At 38.7% G+C, this 26,988-nt stretch overlaps 2 protein-coding genes, 1 long non-coding RNA gene and 1 pseudogene across 7 annotated transcripts in view; 1 reads left to right on the forward strand and 3 right to left on the reverse strand.

Annotated features, from left to right (window-relative positions):
• Positions 1–964: 964 nt before the first annotated feature.
• LOC309480880 (protein-glutamine gamma-glutamyltransferase K-like) lies at positions 965–6,268 on the reverse strand (annotated as a pseudogene). The gene is made up of 13 exons (XR_014211689.1): positions 6,137–6,268; positions 5,875–6,066; positions 5,603–5,783; positions 5,104–5,222; positions 4,862–4,969; positions 4,577–4,754; positions 4,346–4,484; positions 4,068–4,260; positions 3,815–3,968; positions 3,462–3,732; positions 1,915–2,075; positions 1,622–1,758; positions 965–1,289 (listed from the first exon to the last, which is right to left on the reverse strand). The product of XR_014211689.1 is annotated as a protein-glutamine gamma-glutamyltransferase K-like (transcript).
• Positions 6,269–6,295: 27 nt separating this feature from the next.
• LOC309480871 (protein-glutamine gamma-glutamyltransferase K-like) lies at positions 6,296–15,842 on the forward strand. Its single transcript, XM_082145558.1, has 14 exons — positions 6,296–6,772; positions 10,519–11,479; positions 11,585–11,776; positions 11,899–12,150; positions 12,253–12,371; positions 12,682–12,789; positions 12,897–13,074; positions 13,166–13,304; positions 13,394–13,586; positions 13,675–13,828; positions 13,915–14,199; positions 14,353–14,513; positions 14,597–14,733; positions 15,393–15,842. The coding sequence occupies exons 2-14, from the start codon at positions 11,041–11,043 to the stop codon at positions 15,538–15,540; spliced, it is 2,505 nt and encodes an 834-aa protein (XP_082001684.1). The 5' UTR covers positions 6,296–6,772; positions 10,519–11,040; the 3' UTR covers positions 15,541–15,842.
• Positions 8,675–15,535, reverse strand: LOC309481023. Its single transcript, XR_014199850.1, has 5 exons — positions 15,426–15,535; positions 14,092–14,156; positions 13,883–14,018; positions 9,717–9,805; positions 8,675–8,811 (listed from the first exon to the last, which is right to left on the reverse strand). It is a non-coding gene; the product is annotated as an uncharacterized lncRNA (long non-coding RNA).
• A 129-nt stretch (positions 15,843–15,971) lies between the features above and the next one.
• Positions 15,972–26,988, reverse strand: part of gpsm2l (G protein signaling modulator 2, like) — a 29,403-nt gene continuing 18,386 nt past the window's right edge. For 3 of the 4 annotated variants that reach the window (XM_082145576.1, XM_082145575.1, XM_082145573.1), the window contains exons 8-14: positions 26,826–26,934; positions 23,117–23,255; positions 22,376–22,452; positions 21,394–21,591; positions 20,186–20,345; positions 18,775–19,001; positions 15,972–16,731 (exon numbers count right to left, since the gene is read on the reverse strand). In XM_082145576.1, the coding sequence (XP_082001702.1) occupies positions 16,579–16,731; positions 18,775–19,001; positions 20,186–20,345; positions 21,394–21,591; positions 22,376–22,452; positions 23,117–23,255; positions 26,826–26,934 (1,063 nt within the window). In that variant the 3' untranslated portion in view covers positions 15,972–16,578. The remainder of the gene's footprint in view (positions 16,732–18,774; positions 19,002–20,185; positions 20,346–21,393; positions 21,592–22,375; positions 22,453–23,116; positions 23,256–26,825; positions 26,935–26,988) is intronic. The other variant, XM_082145574.1, reaches the window with a different exon arrangement.

A 26,988-nucleotide genomic window follows, 5' to 3' on the forward strand; every position in this document is an offset into this window, starting at 1 on the left:
CGTTCAGTTAGTCACTGATAATGCAAACGTGCTGGTGCTGAGCCAGAGACGGACATGCTCAGTGCTTTTTGTATATAACAACTATTCAGTGTTTTTAACCACATAATGTTTATATTAGGTGTCAGACATTTAAATAGACATTTATAGTTTGTTAGAAATTCCATAAACTGATGAAAGCTGCAATAATAATCATTTCAATTATAATTTGACAAAGTGTTTTATTCATATCAGATATGCATTGTGTAGGAAACTAAAAAGTTTACTCTATTTTTCTACCATTTCAGATCACCGGCCACTAATGTATTTCGGGAGAAATGGATGAATTTACGTGATGTAAATCTGACAAATGCAGTTCTCTGAATTGTAGTGGAAATTAACATGGCGGCGCCCACTGCATGTCATAGATAGATCAAGTGTTTAAAACACATTCACTTCCACATATTTCATAATTGGAATATATTATATAGTTTATGATATAATTAACAAATGTGTGAATAAAACTAAATAAAAGCGATGTTCCAATATAATATAAAAACTCACACTGGGGGCTCAGCTAGAATATAGAGCCCCTAGAATATATAATATATCATCTGAAACACTTGGATACATGTATGTGAATGACTCAAATTTGGATGCCTAGACTCAAGTAAACTTGCACACACCTATAGTCCAACCCACTGATTATACACACCCGCTGCAAATGACATATGGAGATGGGTGTGTTTATATATACATATACATTTATTATAATTTGAATGTTATTGCTACACACAGTAGGCATAGCTTTCATAATGGATGTTTGACAATTCAACAACTCCCATTTTGAATGTTGGTCCAGATTATTATTATTACCCAGAAGTACTACAGACTTATCATAATCACACATCAAAGTGAATAAATTATCAACATTGTTCTTAATGCTGAGGCAGCACATAATTAACAAAATGGCTAAATGAAGGAAATATTCACCATAACAACAACCAAAAAAAGGTTTTTATTCAGAATTTATTTTTTTATTTTTCACGACAAGATGAAAAAATGTCAGGCATAAAACACCCTGAGTGCAATCTCCTCTGAGATCATGATCAACAAGTTTACAGTTCAAAGAAACAACCATTTCTTCTCTTTAGTTAATTTAAGTACTTCTTCACTGTTTAACAGTTATGTTGGCAACACCATGCACTTGATTGAGTTGAGGACAGTCGAGGGATGCCAGTAGTTTCTGTGCGCCATGTCGCACTGGAATAAATGTCTCTGTCAGGTTCACTGTGGCCAGGCTTGCAATATCACTGAGAAAAAGAGAATTATTACATACTAAAATATATATAGCAACACATATTACATCTCCTATTACAATTGTATCATAACAATAAAATATATATATATATATATATAATTAATCCAACACAAGCTCCTGGCAATTCACAACTATTTTATGTTTTGGCAAATTCATGGCTAATTCGTTCTGTCTTGTAAATCAAGATCTGCTTGCGCACCAGTGATGGTTATGTTTAAGACTTTTTTTAATGTGTACTTTTTTCTAACACCGCACAAACTCATATTAAATCATCACCTTGTAAAGTAGTTGTTTTCCTCTGAGATCGGGTTCAATTTATCTTACCCATAGCTAACAATTCTGGAACGCTTCAGTCCCAGACCCTCAATACGGAATATCACATTCTTTAGGACACAAGGCAGTGGATTCTGGAATGTGATTTTGACTGGCACTTCTTGACCCAGAACAGCATCACTTACAGGCTGAAAGGTAAACAATTTATTTAATGTATTTTAAGTTTATGAACCATAACATTTACATTAAGACATTCATGTAAAATCCATGGCGAGTTCCCACCAATAATCATGTAACCCTTATCTTCTAGGCCATCACCAAGAGAGAGAACCTGCTAGACTCACAGATATAACTAGATCTGGAGTGCGCAGTCTGAAGTGGAACTGAGTGGCCAGAATCTGCTTGGTCTGAGCGACCTGACCAAAGAGATGGAGCATCAAGGCCGCCTGATCCACCAGGTGTTCCTTATACTCGTCATATCGCAGGGTCCACGGTAGAGTCTGGGCTATAGAATGAAAAGAGATAAACAGGTCTCCTTTTAAAACAGTTGCATGCTACATAAATCTAGATACATTTGAAAACGGCGTACTCGTTTCAAGACACCACACTAAACGTTTCCATCCACACTAGCGTTTCCATCCACACTAAACGTTTCCATCCACACTAGCATTTTAAGTGTTCCAAAAGTTTCTTGTCCTCACTGAAATTTTTAGAAAATTAAAGGAAGAGTTTACCTCAGAATTAAAATTCTGTTATTATTTACTTCCCCTCAAGTTTCTTTCTTCTGCTGAACACAAAAGAAGATATTTTGAAGAATGTTGGTAACGAAACAGTTGATGTACCCCATTGTACCCATCCAAAAAGTTTGATGGAAGTCAATGGGGTACATAAACTGTTTGGTCACCACAACAACGAATGGTAAAACACCTGTTGGAAAGCATCTTTTGCAGCGATTTTTGTGTGAGCATATCAGTGAACACCCCTGACCACTCGGTGAGTTTCACGTCTTTGTAAACGAAAGTTTAATGCGTTTTAGGAAGGATTGTTCCAGTGCACATATGCAGCCATTCTGGAGGTGGTTGGGAAAGCGAAAGAAACAGCAGCATGTGTCCAAATTTTAATCTTAACCGTTCTATTTCATCAGAAACGATCTGTAAACAGGGCTTTAAGTGTAAAATACCGAACTTGTCCTTTAAATCATATTACTATGTATGCATAAAATGTAATAAAAACTCTCTGAGATGATACCGAGAGACCAGACATAATTGAGTTCTCACACTATTCTTCTGGCACCGTCATTTTAGTACTATCCCAACACTAAGAGGTGCATCAAGGTCACACTCAGTCACCATTCCATGTGTGGTTTATAGCAATTGTGAGTAAATCTTCTGTCATCTTTGCAGTAACGTAATATAAAGAACATTTATCTTTAGCAACACAGTGCATGTTGCCATCCCCTTATCTATTTTGGAGAGCGTCTTCATGAAGCTCAGGACAGAAGCGCTGTCTCAGTGTGGACGGAACACCAAAACAGAGAGAAAAAGATGTGTTTTCAAATGAATCTGTATTAGTGTTGTCAAAAGCACCGACTTCGGTACCTAGTCGGTACTGAAATTTAAACAATGTGACGCTTTGAGCGCTGTTGAGCGGAAACGTAACTGGAATCGTACAGCTTATCATTGTAGCCAATCACAGACATATCCAATGAGCGCGTGAGTACAATGGCCAATCAGAGGTGTTTACGATTCCACTCAACAGCGCTCAAAGCGTCACATTTTTTAAATTTGGTAACGAAGTCGGTACTTTTGACAACTCTAATCTGTATTAATGTAGACGTATCTGCAATCTCTCTCATATAATACAGGGTTGATTTCAATCTTTCATCACGTACCTTCACTGGCCTTCAGCTCAATGTTCACTTGGCTCTTCCTCACTAAAGCATTATGGACTCCGGTGTAGTATGTGGCTGCCTCTTGACTGTAGAGGCGAGTTGCATTTATTCTGCAAAATGATGGAAAGCACAGCATCCTTGCCTACACATGGTCCTTCCCCATGCATGCTGACTTTAACGGTCACATCTTCCACGCAGGGCAATGGGTATGTACATCGCTTGGATCCGTGACGAATGGCTGTTTCTATAGCAGTATGCTCTTCCTCCGAGCCTGATAAATGTTAATAAAGTCGACATTTAACTTCAAGAGATTTCCCAAGTGTGACTGTTACCATACTGAGATGTGTTTTCACCTCGTGGATGTTTGTAGAGGTGAGTGATATCAAAGCGTTTGTCTGAGCCGACGGCCTTGGTGCTGATGCAGTGACCTACTGCACTTTTCTCAACGTGGACAACACTAAAGGTCCCATCACATCTCCGCTGCCAGTAGACTCTATCATTGTTCACCTAGAACATGAGAAACATTACTAATGTAGCATAAATTGCATTTATGTGAGAGAGAACCATTTAAAGCATTTATGTTAGAATATAAAGGAATTAACACACTTCTGCGAAAAGGAAGGGCACGTCATGCTTCAGGAAGGTCTGTCCACCGCGGATCGCAGCAACAGATGTTGGGCCGCAGCGGAAGAAGCCCTGGCTGGTCATTTGAGGAGTGGCGTCAAGCCCCTGCCAACCTCCAAAACCAGATGGCAGGTCGGGACGAGCCATCCAGGCCTCATTCCACACGTGGTAGTTCCTACACGAAGAGAAGAAGAAAGACATTCACTTCATGCACTTTCAGAGGAACTTTAGGTGGCATCACAAATGTTCTTGATACTTACCAGATTTAATCGCGGTTCATGTTATCAATCAGCTGAAATTTCTCATCAAAATAGACGTCTCTTGTCAAACAAACGTCAGTGTCATGAGCAGAACAGAAGTTTGAGACCGGACGAACAGGAATGCCTAAACATCTCAACACTACCAGAAAGAGAAGAAGAATAAGTGCATTACATCTTCAATCCCTTTCTCAACCCTTATTTTCTCCTTGTCCATTCTGCCTGAACTCTTACGTGTGTTGGTGACTCCAGCGAAGGTCAAGCTCTGTCCATATTTGACAGGTACTCCTCCACATTTGTGGTATTGTTTCAGGATGGCACTGCTTCCACACCAGGATGTAGGAGAAGTTCCGTCTCCATAGCAGTTTGACCAGTTACCCACCAACACACCACAGTCTTTGTTTGCAATAACCTGTTAAAGAGAGACGATTGATAATGTTGTGTTTTTTGCAAAACAGAGCAAATCAGACAGTTTGTTAGGCTTTCCAGCTTCAAATGAGAAAGAAAATGAATACTCACCATGTCTGACACCACTCTGGAGATGTTGATGGGGCTTCTCCATCCTGAGCAAGGGGTACAACTCTTCTCCAGCACATACATACATGCAGCTTAGACTCCCTCCTCAAACTACGTATCACAGATCAGAAAAAAAAAAAAAATTGAGATTGAGAAACATTTCAGCCAGTTATTCTGTTAATAGTTTACAAAATCTCAGGCTTGAGTTTTGTAATACTGTATATGAATGAAAGTTTAACTCTTACTTGACCAAAGTTCCATGTCCTGCAGCCAATCTGCTGTTTAGTCCCATAGTAGATTCTGCCCATGTCGTTCAGCACATGCTCAGCTCTCTCCGAGTCGTTATCCAAGTACACATAGTCATCTGATAAAGTGAGAAGAGAAAGTTTAATTTTAACTGAAGAGTTACACCATGTCTACACTGGAAGCGAGCAGTACGATGTGACGCAACTAAAGACAATATAACCCATTTTAATCAGCGGTGTTGTCTACACTGGATGCGACCGACCCAACAAATCTTGACAGTAAACTGATGCCTGGTTCTATATATGATGTACTCCAAGCACTCATGATACTTCTCATAGAAGGAAAAAAATTTGCAATAGTCGCTTTGTCACGTCCAGTGTAGGCAGTTTTTAGCTGTTGCGACGCAACACGGTTACAGTAAATTTAAAAGTGGTTCTCTGCTTAAAAGCTTGTCAGCATACATGTGTTTGAGTTTCAGATGTGTAATGAAACGCGTACCTTTACACCAGGGGTTGAACAGCATGTAAATGTCATTTTCAGGAACACATGGTGTAGTGAATCTTCCTCCTGTACAGTGAGTCACAACACTTGACAATCTTTGCCCCCCAGCAGTCTTTCTTGAATTCTTCCACTATTGGAATGACCACATAAGTGCCGTCTCGGATGGATGCGATATGACCTGTAAAGCACACAGAAGAACAGGTGATTCCAGTGAGCATAGAAATAATACACTTTTTGTCATGTGGTTGTTGAAGAAAGCTATAACTGACCAAGTATCAGCTCCAGATGAAGTTTGTCTCTATTCGGAATAAAAGCTCGTGTCAGCTTAACCCATATCTGGAAACACTGTCCTCTACGGATAATGAGGTGATCACTCTCATAATAATTTGTGTGATGCTCCAGTCGATTTTGTCCTTTTCTGCCTTTAAGGAGGTCAATAGAGCACACCTGTAGCACTGCATCTGAGAACAAGCAAGAGCAAAAAACAATCAGATAAGTTTTTTAACAGTCAGAAGAGTTTGAAGCGCTTACCATGACTTCCACATGCTTGTATGTCTTTGGAATCACCGCACTGGCTGATATTGCAAACTGATTGGCTGCGTTCCCCTTCCCTCTTTTCCAATTCCTTTTTGGTTCCAGTGCAAATATTTTCACAAGACATACTTTAAGCTTCAAAGGTGAGAGAGCGAATGGACAAATTATAAAACAAAGCTGTCATCTTAGATGGCTAATCATTCAAAATAAATGGCTTCTACAATTAATAAAAATTTTTAGAAGATGGCAGTCTTATTCTATGTGAATTTAGAATAAAAATCTCAAAAATAAAGTATAACTTTTGACTGGTACTTTATTCCTTTTCTTACCTGATCTTATATAAAATGCTAGTTTTCTAAATGCAATGAGTATATACTAAATAAAACCAGTTCCCAATCTTAAAATAATGTGTTGATACTTACATGTTAGAAGTCCTCATCCATGAATGTGACTTGTATCTCTTTATTTACAGAGTAATCAGAATAATTGTTCTCAGAGAGCTCAGTGTGTCAAAGTAAGTCTTTCTGGGATGAACTACTGTTGCTTCAATGTATTTCTCTGCTACACACCGGTATATAATGACCTTCGCTCCACCCGAACTGCCTATAGTGTGTGAAAAAAATGATCTTCATGGTGAGTCACACTTTTTTTTTTTTCCAATCCATCTTTTACAAGAGTCTTTTCTAAATCTATCTCTTTTTTTTTCAGACTAAGCAGATAATTACGCAATTTTCACATACAAAGTGAATACAGGTAATGTGGGACACTATTTTGTCAGTGGCATTGTTTTTAAAAATATGATCCAAATGGCTACATTAAATGTCACGTCATAGTAGTTTAGGATAAACTTAATGCTGCTTTTTAGTAACGAAAGAATCTACACATACTGTAATGATTGAGATTAAGTGGCCTACTTGTATTCGCCCTACTGTACCATAGCTGGCACCTAATACCTACTTTTTCCACCCGTAATTTATATTGGTCAGATGAAACGTGGTTCATGTAAGCCCCAATAGTTCCAAAACATACGCTGGCTGTCATGTTCTTCTATGGGACAGACAGCCGCGACTGCATTATTGAACGGTAAATATAAAATAAAACACACACCCAAGTACTTTTTCAGCTGTTTTTTACAACGGAGGTCTATGGGAGTGTCGCAACTCTTTCTCTCTATGGCTCCGGGGACACCAAACTAAAGGAGTTGCCTTTTTCACAAGTTGTGAAAGACTTGACATTTGTGTCAATCTCTGAGCTGTGTTTTTAATTTTTTAATTGATGTCAATTATATAAACCATGTCAATTATTTTTTAATAAAAACAAAGCAAAAACATGATTGACCATTTGTTGCAAAGTCCTGCCCACTTGACGGCTCAGCCAATCACCATATAGAGAAGCTGGGCATAATATATTATGTTGCAACACTGTTTTGTATTGTGTTATTTCCTACCAAATACATCAACTTTGAAGGACAAAACAGGTGAAAATGAGGCTTACAGTCTTTACAATGGCTCACACTGTATAGATCACATAACTTTCACAACTCACAACTTTTAAAACTAGAGTTTTATGGGGGGGGGGGGTCTACTGTAAGTTTTTTCTTTCTTTTTTTTTTTTTTTCATAAAAGACATTTCGTCAGCTGAACAATTGGATTGACAACAGTACAATCCATTAAACACACTGTATTTTATCCCTCACAGGCTTCTTTTAATTCCTGTCAAAAATTAAATATGGCGCTATACCTGACTAAGGTCTATTGAACAGGAGTTTTTGTGTGATGTCAAAGCAGACCTGGTGATAATATCAAAGTTGATGCACATACTAAAGCTATAAATGAATAGCCCTGAGATAAACATCATTTTAGAAAAAACTCCCAAAATTGCGCACAGCTAAACTTTAAGGTATGATGTAGGACACAGTATGAAAACAAGTGCAAATAGTAAATGGATAAATGAACAAATATAGATCTGAAATTTGTTCATTATGCTTTCAAAACAAAGGTTGCACAAAATAATGAACTTCATGCATGCACACAGCTCGTATACAGTATATGCATGCATGCAGCTGTCTAAAGGGAAAGCTCATCAAGAGATAGTGTTCTTGAAGGGTTAACATTTTTCCGTAATAAATTGCTATGCCTTTTAAATTAGTGATAGATTAGAAGAGATAAAGCAAAGAAACAAAAGTTCACAGTAAAAAATCCAATGCTGGTCAATTAATACTGAATTACTTTCAATTGTAGCAATATATTAAACACTCACACACACACACACCAATATGTGCAAAGATCCAAATACTACTGTAAAAAGTTAAAATAATACAAAAATAAAAAGAGGTAAAAACTGCACCAAACAGTAGATGAACTGATGTCAACCAACAGTGATGCTTTAATATTGTCACTGCACTAATAAAGCCTTAAAGTGAAATTTGAAAATGTACTTAAGCACTTAATTCCTCACAATATTTAAGAGATTTGAATCTCCGAGAAGTGATTGAGAATGACACCAGATCATAGCATGAAAACTCTCAAGGTTTATGTGATGTAGAAAGGAGAGGAGAAAATATCCAAACCTTTCCAAATGCATGTTCTCGCTGTCCAGCACAAATCCAGTGAGCATCAACACTATCCTGTGTGTTTCCAGCTGTCAAGATCTTCATGATTGATAGATTGGGACTGCAGAATACCAGAATGTTTAATTATGGGTATGACTGACTAAAGCATTATAATAATTGAATGCTATTATAATACATAATAGAGTCATTTAAGAGATTATACAATTTCTTACAGTTGACAATCCTTTCAAGGCAACACTGCTTTTTAGAAGTTCATTGTTGAAATCTCATTAAGCACTCCTTGAGAGTTTTGCACATGCAACTCTTCTTCATCTACTGTGCCACACCTCCCCATATTACATTGATTTCACTGATTAACTAAATTATTGTCGTCTGATGAACACAATGAAATGGGAGACGCTTCATGTGTTGCCGTGTGATTTTAGTGATCGTACAATAATTATCTCTCATTCTTTCTCACTGTTTTTCAGTGACATTTCAAGCCTGACCACAGTGAGCCTGACATTTATTTCCAAAATGCCACTTGAACTCGCATTATTTGACTTTCCTCAATTTACTCATGTGCTTTTATTGCCGATGGATGGATGCGTAAAAAGAAAGAAAGAAAGAATACTGTCCTTTTTATTGTTTTCTGTCAAGTCTGACCATAATTTATAGATAGACTACAGTTATGCCATATCAATTTGCAAAAGCCCTTGTAGTGTCATTGTTCTAGTAATAATTAGCTAAATTGCTGAGGTATTGATGGGTTTTTTTTTTTTTTTTTGATAAGATGATTTTTACTTACTGTAATTGGTCTTATTAAAGACTATTTTTCATAGTTTTCCCAGACACCTTCTGGGTGGAGCATGAGCTTCAGGTTGGGGATGGTGATCAGATAATGTTTTTATAGTCTATAGTCTCAGAAAAGGACTAAATTAATCCTTGCTTGACATTGTCTTCTATAACATAGTTCATAAATCTAAGGGCACATACTGATTTGAAGTTATGACAACAGATCCTTACTTCCACTTGTCAAGAAAGAGACGTTTCTTCCTTTATCACTGCAGGGGCCGGTGTTTGAATTCATGGGGTCTGGAGCAACACTTCACCCTCTGTCATTAAAAAGGGGGAAAAAAAAGAATTAAGAATAAAACGTGGACATAAAACAGCATATTCATTTATAAATTCTCTTGCATGTGAATTTTAATTCTCATATATTCTCCTCCTTCCAATTTTGTGAGTCGTTCTATTTAATAACTCACTAAAAGTTAATAATCAAAGAGTCGTCCTTGTTCCGACGATCATCAGAGATAACTGTACTGCAATTTAACTTAATATAACCATGCAATATTACTGTGTCTGAGACAATTTTGCCTTCAAATCCCTGATCTAATCTCTTTGTTAAAGGGAGCTTCATTTCTTCAAATGTACATAAAATAAATTATTTTATTCTATTACACGGCTCTTTGATTCTGACCAATCACGCCATTGCATAAAATGCATAAATCATTATACTACTCACTACTCTCTTAAACAATGTAAAAAGATTAACAAACAGGGTCAGTAAGAAATATGCAGACTTTGCTTACAGAATGTTTCTAATACCTTTAATATATAGGAATAAATAAAGGATATATTCAGCATTTTTATGACCAACGTCAGCGTATTAAATGAACAGACCTGCTCTGTCAGGAAAATGACTGTAAAACGACTCTGCCTATAGTTTAAAAGTTCAGAATAATTAAACTAAGATGTTAATTTGTCCTATTAATTCATTAAAATTAACATGTCTCAAAACTCAAAATCCTTTGATCCCTTTCTTAAGAGAACAGTTCTCCACATTCTTGTACTATGAGCTGTGGATGGGGTGGAGATGGGGATGAAGTATAAAAAGCCCGTCTACTGTGGAGACAAACTATGAGCTGGTTAAAGTAGGACTTACTGTTCACTGCAATACATCAAGTTCTCGGTTCAGTAACTCTTACAACAAGTGCAAGGACTAAAAACATGTAAGTAATCAACTTTGACTTTATTTGAAACTTATTATCTGTTTTTATTGTGCACATATGTTGCTATTAGAAAACTAGAATTGTCTAGAATTCATAGGCTGTTTTGATCCAGATTCCTTTAGCAGCAGTAACATCTTTAACAGGTTATTATTTCTAAAGTCTTTTCTTTTCTGGTATTGTGAAAGTACATGTAAGTTAAAAATATTGGTCTGATCAATTTGAAAACAGCCTAATGAACAGATCTAATTTATGAGAACAAAAGCATCCAAGAGACCATATTTATGAATTGTTAACCATGCAATGACCAATTATTTATCACAATTCTTTTTTTGTCCAGCATGCCTTTTGCATACAACCCATACAAAAACCTCTGCACCGTCGGCCGTTTCCCAGCCATCAAGCTGCAAGCGGACGACTGCAGGAGATCAACATGCTACCCACCGGCTCATCATTATCCTTGCTATAACCCTTATCAGGACTCTTGCGCTAAAACTTATGGTAACCCTTGTGGAACCCCTTGCTCTGTCCCTTATCCTTATCCTTACCCTTACTCATGCACCAAACCTTACGGTAACCCTTGTGTTGACCCTTACGTTAACCCTTGCGTTAACCCTTACGTTAACCCTTGCATTAACCCTTGCGTTAACCCTTGCGTTAACCCATGTGCTACCCAATACCCCAATTCTTGCAACTATGCCACTGCATGCCGTGATTATGAGACTAAGGAAGTTGTCATCAAGGAAGATTGCACAGTCAAGCGAACCTGTGGAAATGAAGGTGAGAGTCGTAGATCTTTGTCCTGCAATGCATGATGGGAAATGTTTTATTGTAATAACGCAATGAATGATCTGTTTGATATCTTCTGCTTTTTCGTTTTCTCAGAAACTCTCCTCCGGGTGAGTAAAGTCGATCTTATCAAGTGCAGGACTGGACACAATCGTCAGGAGCATCACACACATTGTTTCCCTGATGATCACCTCATCGTCCGCAGAGGACAGTGCTTCAATATGTGGGTTGATCTGTGCCGTCCTTACAATCCCAGTTGTGACAAACTCCACCTGGAGCTGAAACTTGGTTAGTTACTGTATGACCTGTGCTTGGGTGACAATATAGGACATGCAGATACTGTATATGTTGAGGAGGAACATGCATTTCTAGCCTCACTGGAATCACTTGTTCTTCTGTGTGCTTTACAGGTCATATCGCATCCATCCGGGACGGCACTCATGTGGTCATTCCAATTGTGGAAGAATTCAAGAAAGACTGCTGGGGAGCAAGGATTGTCGAAAAGGGCCAAAACCGACTCAAACTGTGTGTGCACTCTCTTCCGACTGCTTGTGTTGGACGATACCAATTCAGTGTCGTGACTCACTGTACAGGAGGAAGATTCGCTACTCCATGTGTTCCTGAAAATGACATTTACATGCTGTTCAACCCCTGGTGTAAAGGTACGCGTTTCATTACACTGAAACCAGATTATATGAAGAATAAATTGAATGCGGAAAGAAAGAAAGCACGATTAAAACATTATGAATGTTCTCTGTTCTCAGATGACTGCGTGTACCTGAATGAAGAGGCGGAGAGAGCCGAGTATGTGCTGAACGACATGGGCAGAATCTACTATGGAACAAAACAGCAGATTGGCTGCAAGACATGGAACTTTGGCCAAGTAAGTGTTAAACATTCATTACTAGAGTTTACCACATATCAGAGACTGATGTGAATCCAATTGATTTCAATGGGGATGTTGAGAAACCCCAACTGTTTGTAAAACTGAAAACAGTCAAATCCTGCAAATCACTTTCAACATTTTGGTTTAGCCTATAATGTTACAAAGTAGTTCTCTAAGATGATTATTAAACTTTAGCGTAATATATTCCACAAGGTTTTTCTATAACAAAACCAGATCGCTCCCATAACAATCTACGAACTGGAAGTTGATGACATCTAATTTCCTCACTTTGTTGTCTTAATCTTAGTTTGAGGAGGGAATTCTGGCTGCATCTTTGTATGTGCTGGAGAAGAGTTGTACCCCTTGCTCAGGATGGAGAAGCCCCATCAACATCTCCAGAGTGGTGTCAGACATGGTGAGTATTCATTTTCTTTTCCATTTGAAGCTGGAAAGCCTAACAAACTGTCTGATTTGCTCTGTTTTGCAAAAAACACAACATTTTCAATCGTCTCTCTTTAACAGGTTATTGCCAACAAAGAGTCTGGTGTGTTGATGGGTAACTGGTCAAACTGCTATGGAGACGGAACTTCTCCTACATCCTGGTGCGGAAGCAGTTCCATCCTGAAACAATACCACAAATGTGGAGGAGTACCTGTCAAATATGGACAGAGCTTGACCTTCGCTGGAGTCACCAACACACGTAAGAGTTCAGGCGGATGGACAAGGAGAAATAAAGGGTTGTGAAAGGGATTGAAGATGTAATGCACTTATTCTTCTTCTCTTTCTCGTAGTGTTGAGATGTTTGGGCATTCCTGTTCGTCCAGTCTCAAACTTCTGTTCTGCTCATGACACTGACGTTTGTTTGACAAGGGACGTCTATTTTGATGAGAAATTTCAGCTGATTGATAACATGAACCGTGATTCAATCTGGTAAGTATCATGAACATTTGTGATGTCAACAAGACATAGTTCCTCTGAATGTGCATGAAGTGAATGTCTTTCTTCTTCTCTTCGTGTAGGAACTACCACGTGTGGAATGAGGCCTGGATGGCTCGTCCCGACCTGCCTACTGGTTTTGGAGGTTGGCAGGTGCTTGACGCCACTCCTCAAATGACCAGCCAGGGCTTCTTCCGCTGCGGCCCAACATCTGTTGCTGCGATCCGCGGTGGACAGACCTTCCTGAAGCATGACGTGCCCTTCCTTTTCGCAGAAGTGCGTTAATTCCTTTAATATAGCATTCTGTCATACAGAGATGGACATACAATGACTTACAATTCCTGTTTGTCTCCTTGTGTTCTAGGTGAACAGTGATAAAGTTTACTGGCAGCGTAAATGCGATGGGACATTTGCTGTTGTCCACGTTGAGAAGGATGTTGTAGGTCACTGCATCAGCACCAAGGGCATCGGCTCAGATCAGCGTGTAGATATCACAAACCTCTACAAACACCCACTTGGTAAAAACCACATACATGTCTCTTAAAACATCTGGTTAAGATTCATGGTCTCACCTGTGACATCTCCTCCTGCTTCCATTGATCAGGTTCTTCTGAGAAGTGTGCTGCTTTGGAGACAGCCCTTCGTCACGGCTCCAGGAGATGCACATACCCACTGCCCTGCGCTGAGGATGTTGTCTGTGAAGTCAGCCTGAAGGACGATGGACTGTGTGTGGGAAAAGATGCCGTGCTTTGCATCAATCTAAAAAACAAATGCAGCTCACCTCGTAGCGTCACCCTCCACAGCCATGCAGCAGCCATGTACTACACTGGAGTCAGGAAGACCTTCCTGAAGAGAGATCAGACATGCATCGAGCTCAAGGCCTCTGAATGTGAGAAATGATTAAGTTTGAGTTAAAATACATCAGACCACACAGTTACTAGTGCAGCTTATGTGTAAAGTTAATAATGCAAATTAGCACACAATCTGTTAGTTATTTAAAATAGAGATTTGTAATGAAAGCATATAACTTTTCCCACTATAGGCAAACCTATGGAATGGACCCTGAGTTATGATGAGTATAAGGAACACCTGGTGGATCACGCCCCGCTGATGCTCAACCTCTTTGGACACGTCGCTCAGACTAAGCAGATTCTGGCCACCCAGTACAGCTTCAGACTGCGCACTCCAGATCTAGTTCTCGCTGTGAGTTTAAAGTTTAAACTTATTCTGTTGATCAGCTGAAATAATTTAGTGCTAAATTGTGTCTTGTATGTGGTTCTTCTCAGCCTGTGTGTGATGCTGTCCTGGGTCAAGAAGTGCCGGTCAAAATCACCTTCCAGAATCCACTGCCTTGTGTCCTCAAGAACAGTGTATTCCGCTTTGTGGGACTTGGACTGCAGCACCCCAGAATTGTTAACTATGGGTAAGACACTATAATTTTTTAATTATTAAGTTCATTTTCACTGAATTATATCAAATTGATTGATGAACACAATGCTCAACACTCTTTCTGTGTTGCTATTCAGTTTTAGATGATTTAATCTAATAAAACACATTAAAGATAAAAAGTATAGTTGCTAAAGATCTTATTTAATCAAAATAATATATTATAATTCTATATTGTAATATTATATAATATTGTTTTGTACAGTTTGTTACTATTAAATCTAAAAAGTAATCTTTAAAAAACCCATCAAAATATAAATATATACACAATTATAGTCATATAAATGTGTCACTACAGTTTGTGAATATTTAAATCTAACAAAAATAATTATTAAAAGAGATAATTAACATAAAATAGATATATTAAATAATAATGTGTTGCTATATAGTTTTAATAATTTAATCTATAAAATGAAATGATTAAAACAATTATAAAAAAATAAATATATAAATCATAGTAATATTAAATAATAGTATATTTTTCAACACAGTTTACTATTCAAGTAAAAAAAAAACTATTAAAATATAAATATATAAATGATAGGAATATGATATTATATTATGTGTTGAAATGCAGTTTGTGATTATTTAATCTAAGAAAAAAATACTAAATATTCTTCTTATTTTCTTCCTCAGTGACATCGCAGGACATGCCACTGTGTGCCTGACGGAGAAGTTTGTTCCCAGGTGTCACGGCCAACAGAAGCTTCTGGCTTCATTCGACTGTCCTCAGCTCACTCAGGTGCATGGATTCACCAACTTTGCGGTCAAACAGCACTGTTAAACCAATCGAATAACCAACAGAGATTAAACGGCAAGGCTCCACTCAATAGAAAGCACTCACATTTGCAGAATAAATAACATCTATTAGTTTCACTTTACCTACAATCTGTAAACCTTAAACCTCTCATACGATGCGTTCAATCACGATCTAGGAGGCTTTATGCCAGACACTGTTGACTCCTTATCTTAATCATATTTTACTCTCTTATTTAGTAGTATTTTCGGGGGTTGGATTTTATGGGCTTTACCTGGTTTACAAATGATATACTGAATAATCATTGATCATAATCAAGTTTGTTTTTCCTTTTCATTTTTGATTGTTTGTTTTTTCCTCGTTCTTTTGAAAACTCAAATAATTGTTTCATGGTGATGGTTCCTCTGTCCTGTGTAGCTTCAACATCAAATAAAATATTCCCAGCATACTAAACTGTGTCCGTTTGTGATGAGGCTTTATTCCTCTTGTCATTTGTCAAATAAGTGATACATTCTTGACTTATATATCCTTTCCAGAACAAATAATTTTAAATTCACATAAATCCAGACTTTTGCAGACTGCTTGTCATCACTGGTTTCTAAAACCTCAAAAACATTGATAGTTCGCTGGTATTAAAAGATAATATAAAACACATTTCAAGTCAAATAATCAAAAACAGAACAGAACTGATGCTAGGTTTAGTGTTAAAATATATATACTGTATATATAAAATTGTCTGAAATCTGAATCTACGGTCCAGTAACAGCTGATTGAGTCCATCCAGTTATCCAGGCGAATGAAAAGCATTCAGTGCATTGTACTGAATCCCTGAGAACGAGACAGCGGTCTTGGTCTGATTCTGAATGAGCATCTATTCTGCACAAACACGTCTGAATCCAGTTCAGGTCGCATTTGTAGAAAGATTAACAAAACGTTGTGTATCTCCTCAAGCAAAAATCTTCATGTTAAGCAAGAAGGGAAAACATCATGTAGGGTCTTGATTTTCGACAAGGCATTGATTCATGAGTTAGACTTCAGAGAGGGCGCAGTTCAAGAGCAGCTCAGTCAGGATTGGTCTGATGGTAATATGACGCGCTGCTCATCTATTCGTTTGGCCTGTGAGCGAAGGATGAGGCTGAAGAAGTCGTCGTCTGGGACCGTAGGGCCTCTGGTGGGGGGAGGAGGAGCAGCACATCTCTGATCATCCAGTCTGGATCCCTGTGCAAGTCAACAAAACAGTGAAATGTAATATTTAAAGAGGATCTATTATGCTTTTTTACATTTCCAGCTTTCTTTAGTGCAGGGGTGCCCAACCCTGCTCCTGCCGATCGACTGTCCTGCACAGTTCATCTCCAACCCTAATCAAACACACCTGCCTTTAATTTTCAAGTGATCCTGAAGACCTTAATTGGTTGCTTCAGGTGTTTGGTTAGGGTTGGAGATGAACTGTGCAGGACAGTCGATCGGCAGGAGCAGGATTGGGCACCCCTGCTTTAGTGTATAATGTTGCTGTTTGAGCATGAAAAAGGCACAATGTCACTTCAGTGGGAGTAATTCTCTATATCAGTGTCACTGTTTCTGAACTCCCTGAAACGCCTCCATTGTAATCTTGAGTTTACTTCCAGGAACGAACACGTCACACTATTCCTCATTTAAATAATTCCAAAGTAAAGGGGCAGGGCCTAGTTGAGTTAGTTAATAGTAAGGGGCGAGACATTTCCTGTACACGCTTGAAGCGCTTGACCAATCACAACACAGTGATCCAGCCGACCAATCAGAGCACAGTGCGCTTTCAAGAAGGAGGGGCTTCATAGAGACTAAACAGAGTGTTACTGACAGACTGGGGCTGTATCCTTAGATAAGGCACTATCTGAGGGGACGGCCATTTGTAGTGGTGTCCGAAACCATAGTGGACATTGGGTGCTTTTCAATATCCCTCCTCGTCTCCTCTCTCCTCCGTCCTCCATCCTATGACCCGGAAACCGATCGAGCTCAGCCATCTTGAAGGACATCTCAATTCTCTAATTGCACCGCGAGGAGTCGAGGATCGAGGAGTTAGGAGGCTTCCTGAGGAGTCATGAGCGAGGATACACAGGTGTATCCTATGCGGAAGAGTTTTATCGACTTAAACGTGACGCACGTCTAAATTCTCCTCCCCCTTCACATCGGTCACAATCATTTTAATTTATACTTTACCTTTGCAGTTTATAAACCACACATCTCACATATTTCAACAGGGTATCTTGCTTTATTATTATTTATTATGAATTTCTTAAATAAACAAACTTCAACAACATAAGGGCAGATCCTTTGAGTGCTGCTGATGACGCGATGAAGTGACGCTTGAGTGATCAAGTATTCCAATGTTTAAAAAAAAGTTACATTCGATTCCTCCGTCCTCGCGTCTTTTCCTTGCAGCCTTCCCTCGCATCCTACAGGGGGCGGAGCTGAGACGCGAGGAAAGGAAACGAGGATGCACAAATAAGAAATGAGAAGCACCCCTCGAGTGCACTCATTCAATCCCACAATGCACTGCAATAACAAGTGTACAACCAATGTAAACTTAACGGTTGCAGAATACCCATAATGCACTGTGACCCAAACCACTGGTCCAATGTGGCTACAGCGTAATATCATACAGGTATAAATTCCTTTTTAATTGATTACTAAATTGTTTAATTAAGGATTATACATAGTTTCCATGACAGTGTTCAAGATAAATCTTTTTATTACTACTGGAGCTGCCAGTTAGCCAAGTTTCAGATAATTATTAAACAGCACAAACTATGCAAAAGCTGCAGAACTTCCGACACACTCAGTGTCTGAAGTGAACTATATTAGTGGAGTAATGTAGGGAATAGTGAATGAGGGAATAAGGGGCGGAACAGCCAGGAACTAAACAGAGCGTTACTGACGGACTGGAAGAGAGGAGCTGCAACAATGGCGAATATGTGAAAAATAATGTGTTTTTTGAACATTCAAGTAGGATAATCTATTCAAGTAGAGCCCAAAAACACAATCAAGACTTGTAAAAGGACATACAGTAATACGGCCTCTTTAATTTACATTTATGCATTTGGCAGACGCTTTTATCCAAAGCGACTTACATTGCATTTCAAGGTACACATTTACATTCAGTACACAGATACATTATCAGTTCTTGCTTTCCCTGGGAATCGAACCCATGACCTTGGTGTTGCAAGTGCCAACGCTCTACTGTTTGAGCTTCAGGAAAGCAGCCTAATCATAAACAACATTTACCTGGCTCTTAATCAGCATGTCGAAGAAGTCTTCATCTGGTTCTTTGCTATCGGCCGTGGCCATGAGTTTGCTGAGAACGTCCTGGCTGTGGCGCTGTTCCAGCCGGAGACCCGGGAGATTGCTGACACTGACCCGCTGCTCGTCCAGGCGACGGCTCTGTGAGCTGGCCAGCAGATCTAGGAAATGGCCAGGCTGTCCAGAGGCCTCCGCTTCGGACACGGAAATAGCTGAAGGTTATAAACAGTTCAGTGTAGTTCAGTTAAATACTGCTGTATAAATACTTTTCTTACAGTACACTACAAAAGTTCGGGAGAAGTACGATTTTTTAAAAAGAAATTAATTATTTTATTCAGCAAGGACACATTAAATCGATCAAACGTGACATTTAAAGCATTTATAATATTACAACAAATTTCTATTTCAAATAAATGCTGTTCTTTCGAACTTTATATTCATCATCAATGCATCACAGTTTCCACAACAAGATCATCATATTAGAATGATTTCTGAAGGATCATGTGACACTGAAGACTGGAGTAATGATGCTGAAGATTCAGCTTTGATCACAGGAATAAATGACATTTTAAAATATATGTAAATAGAAAACAGTTATTTAAAATTGTAATAATATTTCACAATATTTCTGTTTTTACTGTATTTTTGATCAAATAAATGCAGCCTTGGTGAGCAGAAGAAACTTCTTTCAAAAACATTAAACTTACCACAAACTTTCAAATGGTATAGTGTATATATTTTTATGAATACTTAAAAATAATTATTTTACACTTTTTAATTATGATATCTTGATATATTTCTAAAGGTTAACACCATGTCCTAACCGGGAATGATGAGCAAAAGTGACAAGCAACTTTAAACATCAAGTATCTTCTGATTGGCTGCAATTTTCTCATGTGACACAGTGCTGATCAATGTGGACAAATAAATCACTTGTCACAGTATACACTGCTATAATTGTTACACACTAAAGGAGCGTTCACACTGAAATTCTACTGTTAGTTGCTGCTATTAGGTGCAAGTTTTACATAAAGTTCTGTGCTCACATTGTTTCTGTACATCATGCCATTCCAAATCACTCACACTTAAAATGAATGACTTTCTTTAGGTTTTGCTGCATTAAATTGCAGCAAAACCTGCCAATTGATCCTCCCTTATCTGGCTTATGCTACTCTGAGCAATGCCGTAACTTTGTATTTTGAGCTTGATGACTGGCTTAATTTAGTCCTAATTTTATAAGTCGCTTTGGACACAAGAGTCCGCTAAATGACTAAATGTAAATGTAAATTAAATTGCTTTCAATTTGAACGCACCATAAGTGATTTTACTGCACATTCATATAGTTGAAGTATAGTTAGCACAGGTCAGTACAGCGAGGGAGGAAGGGTGGACTCACGTTTCCTCAAGGCTACGGACGGGGTTTCGTGGGGAAAGGAAGGGTCGGGAACACGGCTAATGCCGTCCTCTAATGAGCACCTTTGATCATCCATACGGCTGCCCTGGAAGCGGGTCAGAAGGTCAAAAAAGCCGTCGTCACCCAGAGTGTCTGGAGCATACTGTGGAAAAGCCCAGTTACAATAAAAACAAATAGTTGAGAATTTATTTGTAGAATTTATCATTTAAAACAGCAACTTAAAAACTTATGCACTCTGCATGCACTCTTTAAAATCTAAATTATAAAATTGATTGTATGTTTTAACCAATATGTTTTTTGAGACCCAACACTGCTAATTAAAAGTCACCATGAAATCATAAATGACATTGTGTATTTTTAATGGAATATTGGCATATTTATTATAAATGATTTATCCATGCACAGCATTATTTTATTTTATTTTTATTCATGTGCCCTCCTAATCAAAATATCTGCCCTTCCCTCTTTCAGCGACATCTCTTCTCTTCTCTGATGAAGAAGGCGGGGCAACCCGTCACTCACATGAGATCCACCAATAGCAAAACACAACCATCTTATCAATTCCCCATGGACAAAATCAAGTCAATCAATCAAACCCTACAGTTTTTTCTGGTTCGAGAAGCCGTTTCACTCAGATATATACGTCACAATAGGGAAGACTATAGCAACTTCCCTTTCATGCTGACTTTAAAGGAACAAGCTGACTTTTTGGGACTTTGGCTTATTCACCGTATCCCCCAGAGTTAGATAAGTCCATACATACCCTTCTCATCTCCGCGCGTGCCGTAACTCTGTCTGACGCACCCACCGCTAGCCTAGCTTAGCACAAAGACTGGAAGTAAATGGCTCCAGCTAGCATACTGCTCCCAATAAGTGACAAAATAACGCCTTAACAAAATAATGTCTCATGTGACCTTGTTATTTGTACACGCTGTGACTATACACATCACAACATGTAAATAGGAAAATGTTGGCGTTATTTTGTCACTTATTGGGAGCAGTATGCTAGCTGGAGCCATTTACCTCCAGTCTTTGTGCTAAGCTAGGCTAGCGGTGGGTGCGTCAGACAGAGTTACGGCACACACGGAGATGAGAAGGGTATGTATGGACTTATCTAACTCTGGGGATACGGTGAATAAGCTAAAGTCCCAAAAAGTCGGTGTGTTCCTTTAAAGGAGTGTTTTAAGCACCTGTGTGTCCAGAGGGGCTGAAGTTGGGCTGCTGCTGCTGTGGTTCTCAGCTGGTGGACTGGAGTTTGAACCATTCAACCTGTGCTTTTTGCTCCTGAAGCGATTGATGAAGAAAAGTTTAGAAGATGTCTTGGCTATGGATGTTTTGGTTGGTGATTTGGTTTGCTGAGGGGTTGTAGTGTCCTCTGGGTCTTGCCCCTGGGTAGATGAGGCATAAAGACTTTATAGACACACTTTTGTTATGCAAATTACTTGATATGCAAAACATGAACACCTTCAAATATAAGTAACAAAATGTATATGCGATGCATGCAAGTCCTAGTCTATTGTGAGGGTTCACTTACAAGGCAAATTCACACAAAGAATGGATCAAATTAGTGAATCAAAAGCACTTTGGTCATTCAATTGATTTAATGCAAGACAAAACCCATCTGACAATATGGATTTTCCCAAATTATAATTTAAATGGGGAAAAAAATTGCATGCATGGCCTAACGTCACATCAGCAAAAATGGAAAGTCATTCCAGAGGAACAGCAAGTTATTTATTAAATTTTGATTAGTGATTTCAGTGGAATAACAAACACTGATGAATCGTTCACGATAAAATCTGAATTGTTCAATAAGAAAATAAATGTTGAATTAAAAGTGTTTTTACTTCATAAAAGTGCATGTTGTACAACCTATAATTTATGGTGATTTAAATTAAATAATTGTATAACAGTAATTAGAATCACAAAAAAAAACAAAAAAAAACAACAACGTTAAGTAATACAAATTATTTTGTAATGAGCAATTAATGAGAAATTATTTAGATTTTTGGCTTGATTTCTTCTTTATATTTTTTATTTTCTGTGAATCTAAATATACTTAAAGTATTTCTTAAAATAAAAAAAATGTAAAAATTTTTTTTGTTAATCTCACTAAATGTCAAGTCGTCGATAATTCCGTATGTGATCATTTGAATGTGTTTAATGTCTCACCATATTTTTGTCAGAGGTCAGTTTCATGAGCTCCATGTTCTCCATGCTGTGTCTCCGGCTTCCTTTGGATCTTCCATCTACACAAGCAGAAAGAAGGATATGAGAGTAGATCTCATTCTGTAGATCAGCTGTGCTATGAGTACACACACCCTGATGTCAGCTTCACAATTTACTAATATTGTTGCTACCAAGCTACCAGAGTTGGACAAAGTAATTTTAAATGCTTAAAATGTTTAATGGTTAATATAAATGATTTTACCTAAATATTTTTTAGCATTCTACAAAAAATTAAAGGAGGATATTCAAGCGATTTTTTACAAGTACATATTTAACCAAAATGTACAACTTTTAACCAGTGGATGGCACTATCACCAAACTCCTAACACCAAAAAAAGAAATGTGTGTGTTTACATGTTTAGGGAATGAAATTCAAACATTTTAAAACTTTTAATGCTATTCTTTTAATCAGATTTTTTTGTTATTTGATAATATTCAATATTCTAAGACGGGTGATTTTTTTTCCCATATAATTTTTTTTTTTTATCTCAAAACTTAACATCATTTTTTTTTTTTGCTTTGTGGTTTGTACATTTTAGTGCTTTACTTTCATGTGCTTATCCAACTATTTTAGTTTTTTGTTTTTTCTCCCATGTATGTATCATAATGGATTTAAAAAACAACTTTGTGTATTTTATAGGAAGCTTGGTTTTAACGTTTGAGGAAAGTAGTGTGTGCTGTTACCAGGCGGACTGCTGTCACCGGACGGACTCTCGATGAAGGCAGAGCTGTTAGTGTTTGTATTGTTTTGCTTCAGACCCAAAACTAACTGCAGATCGGATATGTTCATCCTAGCCGTCAGCTCCCCACTGCGGTCTCCAATCTGAGGAGCGCACACATACAGGAAGGAAAAAACATTACTGGAAGTGCAAGTCCAGAAAACACACGCTCAGCTCAATCATCAACAAGCACACTGGAGCAGAATCTCATCAAGTCACATTACACCCCAAAATCAAAAGAAAGAAAGAAGGCATTTTATTTTGCTTTGCACTCACATTGTTTTTATGACAATTAAGCAGAACATTTTGTCTTCTACTTTTCTGAATTTTCACCAATTCTAATTACCGTACATAAATGGGGGGTGGGGGGGCGGTGGGTGCTATATTCTAATTGTCATAAAAATAATGTCATGATCAGAGTTATTTTCATTTACTAAAACCATAAAAATAAACATTTTCATTACTTGATATAAATAAACATTAACTGAAATAATACTCACAAAGATCTGCAAATACTCACAACGCAACCAAATACAGAAACGCCCAGCAAATAGCATGGAAACGTTTCAAGGGGACCCCAATAAGTGACGAACCTGGTTGGGACATGCTTATTATTAAAGCTGCCGTCGGCAACATTTTTTTGATCATATTCAGTGTAATCGACACTATAATCCGACAGAACAACATAAATAAGGTGGTTTTAGAAAAAAACCCGAGCTTCTAACTCCACCTGGAGCGTGTTATTTGTTTTGCAAAAATCCAGTGCTCCCGCTTCATCAGGTCCAATCAGCGCAGGGGGGTGTGAGATCTGACTGTCAATCACAGGTCGTGCACACGCCACAGATCCCCCCTCACTCGCGCACGTTAATATCACATGCACACGCCACGCCTGAAGTTCGCCTGGAGATTGCATGAAGCGTGATGGCGGAGAGAAAATCTACTAACAAGCTTCCAATTCCTCGGTTATTGCTATCTATGGATAGATTAGCCAGGGCAGCCTACCTCCGAGTCCATGGTGTTGATAGATGCTGAAGAGACGGACGCGTTCACAGAAAATCAGGTACACACGCACAGTGACGCACTGACGAGCACGACCTCGATGGGAGGGTGCTCGCTGGTAGTGGGGAGGGGCATGAGAGTTGTAAACATTCAAAATTTTGGCTAATCGACCCAATCTGCCAGACTTGCCGACTGCAGCTTTAAATGTCTACTGGTCAGTGGTGTTGTCGATGACCTGAAAGGTGAGTTTTTTGTTTATTTTAACATCCTGATCGTATGAGTATTGTGAGTATTTGCAGCGGGCTTCTGTATTTGGTTGTGTTTCAGATATTTGCAGCACAAGATGCTTTGTTTGATTTGCTAGTGTTTCTTCTATTTGCATGCGTGTTCTTCATTTGCAGCACGTTGAGCTCTCTCGGCCACCATATGGTATACTAAGGGTGTCACGATTTCGATTTTAAATCGAAATCGATCGAAATTAATGCTCAATCTCGATTATCGAATCAAAAAATGGAATCGTCGATGCTGCCACGCCCCATATGTCACGTCAGTTCGGCTTGCCTGTAATAGGTAAAACTCCTTTTCTCGAGAATATTGAAGCCTTTATTTTAAAACGCATTGCAGCTGCACAGCGAGAGCATCATAGCTCGTCTGAGCGAGCTGATTGGCTGTGCTGCGGCAACTGCACGAACCTATGGCGAGTAGGAGCGCTTGGCGCCCTGCCAACCTCGAGCGCGACAATTTGGACACGGCTGAAGTGTATAAATTCAGAGAAAACTCGCCAAAGGACTTTAGGTTTAAATCGACTGAAGCGAAGTACCTGAAATGAGCGAAATAGCACGGCAAGACAACGCAGTACTCGTTCCCTTATCTCTAAGGGAACCGAGGTTACGCAAGTAACCAAGTACGTTCCCTTACGAGAACGTTCTCTTGTACTGCGTTGCAAACGCTGTGGGAACCCAATTTAAAACGCCGTGCTATTCGCCTGTGACTGCTCTGAGGAGTCCAGGGAGCCCCGGGACTATAATAGGCAGGGCCGTCCATAAGGGGGGATAAAGGGGAACGTTTTCTGGGGCCCATGCAGTCCAGCTATAATTATGTTCATCCTAAATATAAGCAAAGGTTACCATATTTTATTTTGAACCAAAATAGCAACATTAATTGTTGAAAGTGAGAAAAAAAATGCATTTTATGTAATGTTGCTCGAGTAAAATATAGCCTGTGTCATAATGAAACACCCCTTTCCTGAAAATGGTCTGAGCAGGCTGGCGAGCGGGCGCGGGCGCCGTGAGCGCTGAGCGAGCAGCAGGAACGAGTAGTGAGTTGTCGTCGAAAAAGAGGGATAAAGCAAAAAAGCTGTCGGGGGCTAAAAATAGAAAAAGAAAGAGGGAAAAGGAGATGGCATGTCAATTGATGCGACAGCAGCTAAATAAGTGGATGGTGAAAGGCAACAGGTAGGATTTAAAGTGTGACGTCCAGGCATGTAGGCTACTGGCCATCGGGACTACCGGGAGATTCCCAGTGGGCCGACGTGCTTTTTGGGCCGATGCATCTCATACTTTTTTTTCTTTTTTTGTCTTAACGGCCCATAAAACTGTACATTCGTTTTGTTTTGTTTTGTTTTGCTTAATTGGCGGAGCTGGGTTATTGCCGGTGTAATGCATTGGTCAAAAAAAGTCAGCGTTAGTTTTTTTTCTGACACACCGGCCCATGAAACACGTAGATCAGCGGCCCATTGGTTCTTTTCTTGATGGTCACTGGAATTTTTTATTCATTTATTCACTGTGGAGTATAGTTCAATTATATTAATAAATACATTTTTTTTTTACTTATTTCGTCTATTAAATCTCACTCGTTCCTACTCACTCATTACATGGCACACTTATTTATTTATTTGTTGTTGTGCAATGCAACAATGCAAAATTGTTGCTGAATACCCACCCCTGAGTCTCTCTCAGTTAAATGTATGTGTTAATGTAGGAGAGAGAGAGAGAGAGAGAGAGAGAGAGAGAGAGAGAGAGAGAGAGCACACGCATGATATGAGTAGCCTATAGCAGATTTGGGGAGGGCCCATTCACTGGACCTTTTCAGGGGCCCAGTCATTTCTGTGGGCGGGCCTGATAATAGGTAATAGGTTATATTGTTTAAGTTTCCAATTGACTGAAGATATAAGTTATTGTTACATTATGTTGTTAATAAACGTTTTAAATTTGACAATGTAGTGTGTGGTACATTGCGAACAAAGGTCAGATATTATTATATTGCATAAAAGTCTAAAAATGGCATAGCTTGTGCTTTCAAACATTTTTTTTTTTTTTATCGAGAATCGAATCGAACCGTGACTTTAGAATCGAAAATGTAATCGAATCGAGGATTTGGAGAATCGTGACACCCTTATGGTATACAGCAGTCAACATCTGAAGTGGACCAAATAAGTTCATCAAACTTGTCCTAAGACAAGAACGGGTATTGTTCAAAATTCATGTATAACTTTGATGAACGGTTTTGATCCACTCCACATGTTGACTAGTGTATTATGGTAAGCTTTTAATTTTTGTAAAAAAAAAAAAAGAAAAGAAAAAAAAATCTTTCTTTTCATTTATCTTTTCAGCAGGCAGGAAGTCTGTTAGTGTTATCTCACTGAGCCAAGCACACACACACACACACACACACACCTCTTTCGAGATCTCCAGATGTTTGTCAGCAAAGCTCATGGCCTGCTCGTGGTTTCCCAGAGCGGTGTGTGCGTTCCCTAAACTCCAGCACGCCCTCCCTTCTCCGATCCTACACACAGTGACAGGAGGATCAGACCTCACAAACAGCAGCACAGACGAGAAG

This window comes from Leuciscus leuciscus (assembly GCF_965113295.1).
Source record: "Leuciscus leuciscus genome assembly, chromosome: 18".
In the NCBI taxonomy this organism is placed as follows: Eukaryota; Metazoa; Chordata; class Actinopteri; order Cypriniformes; family Leuciscidae; genus Leuciscus; species Leuciscus leuciscus.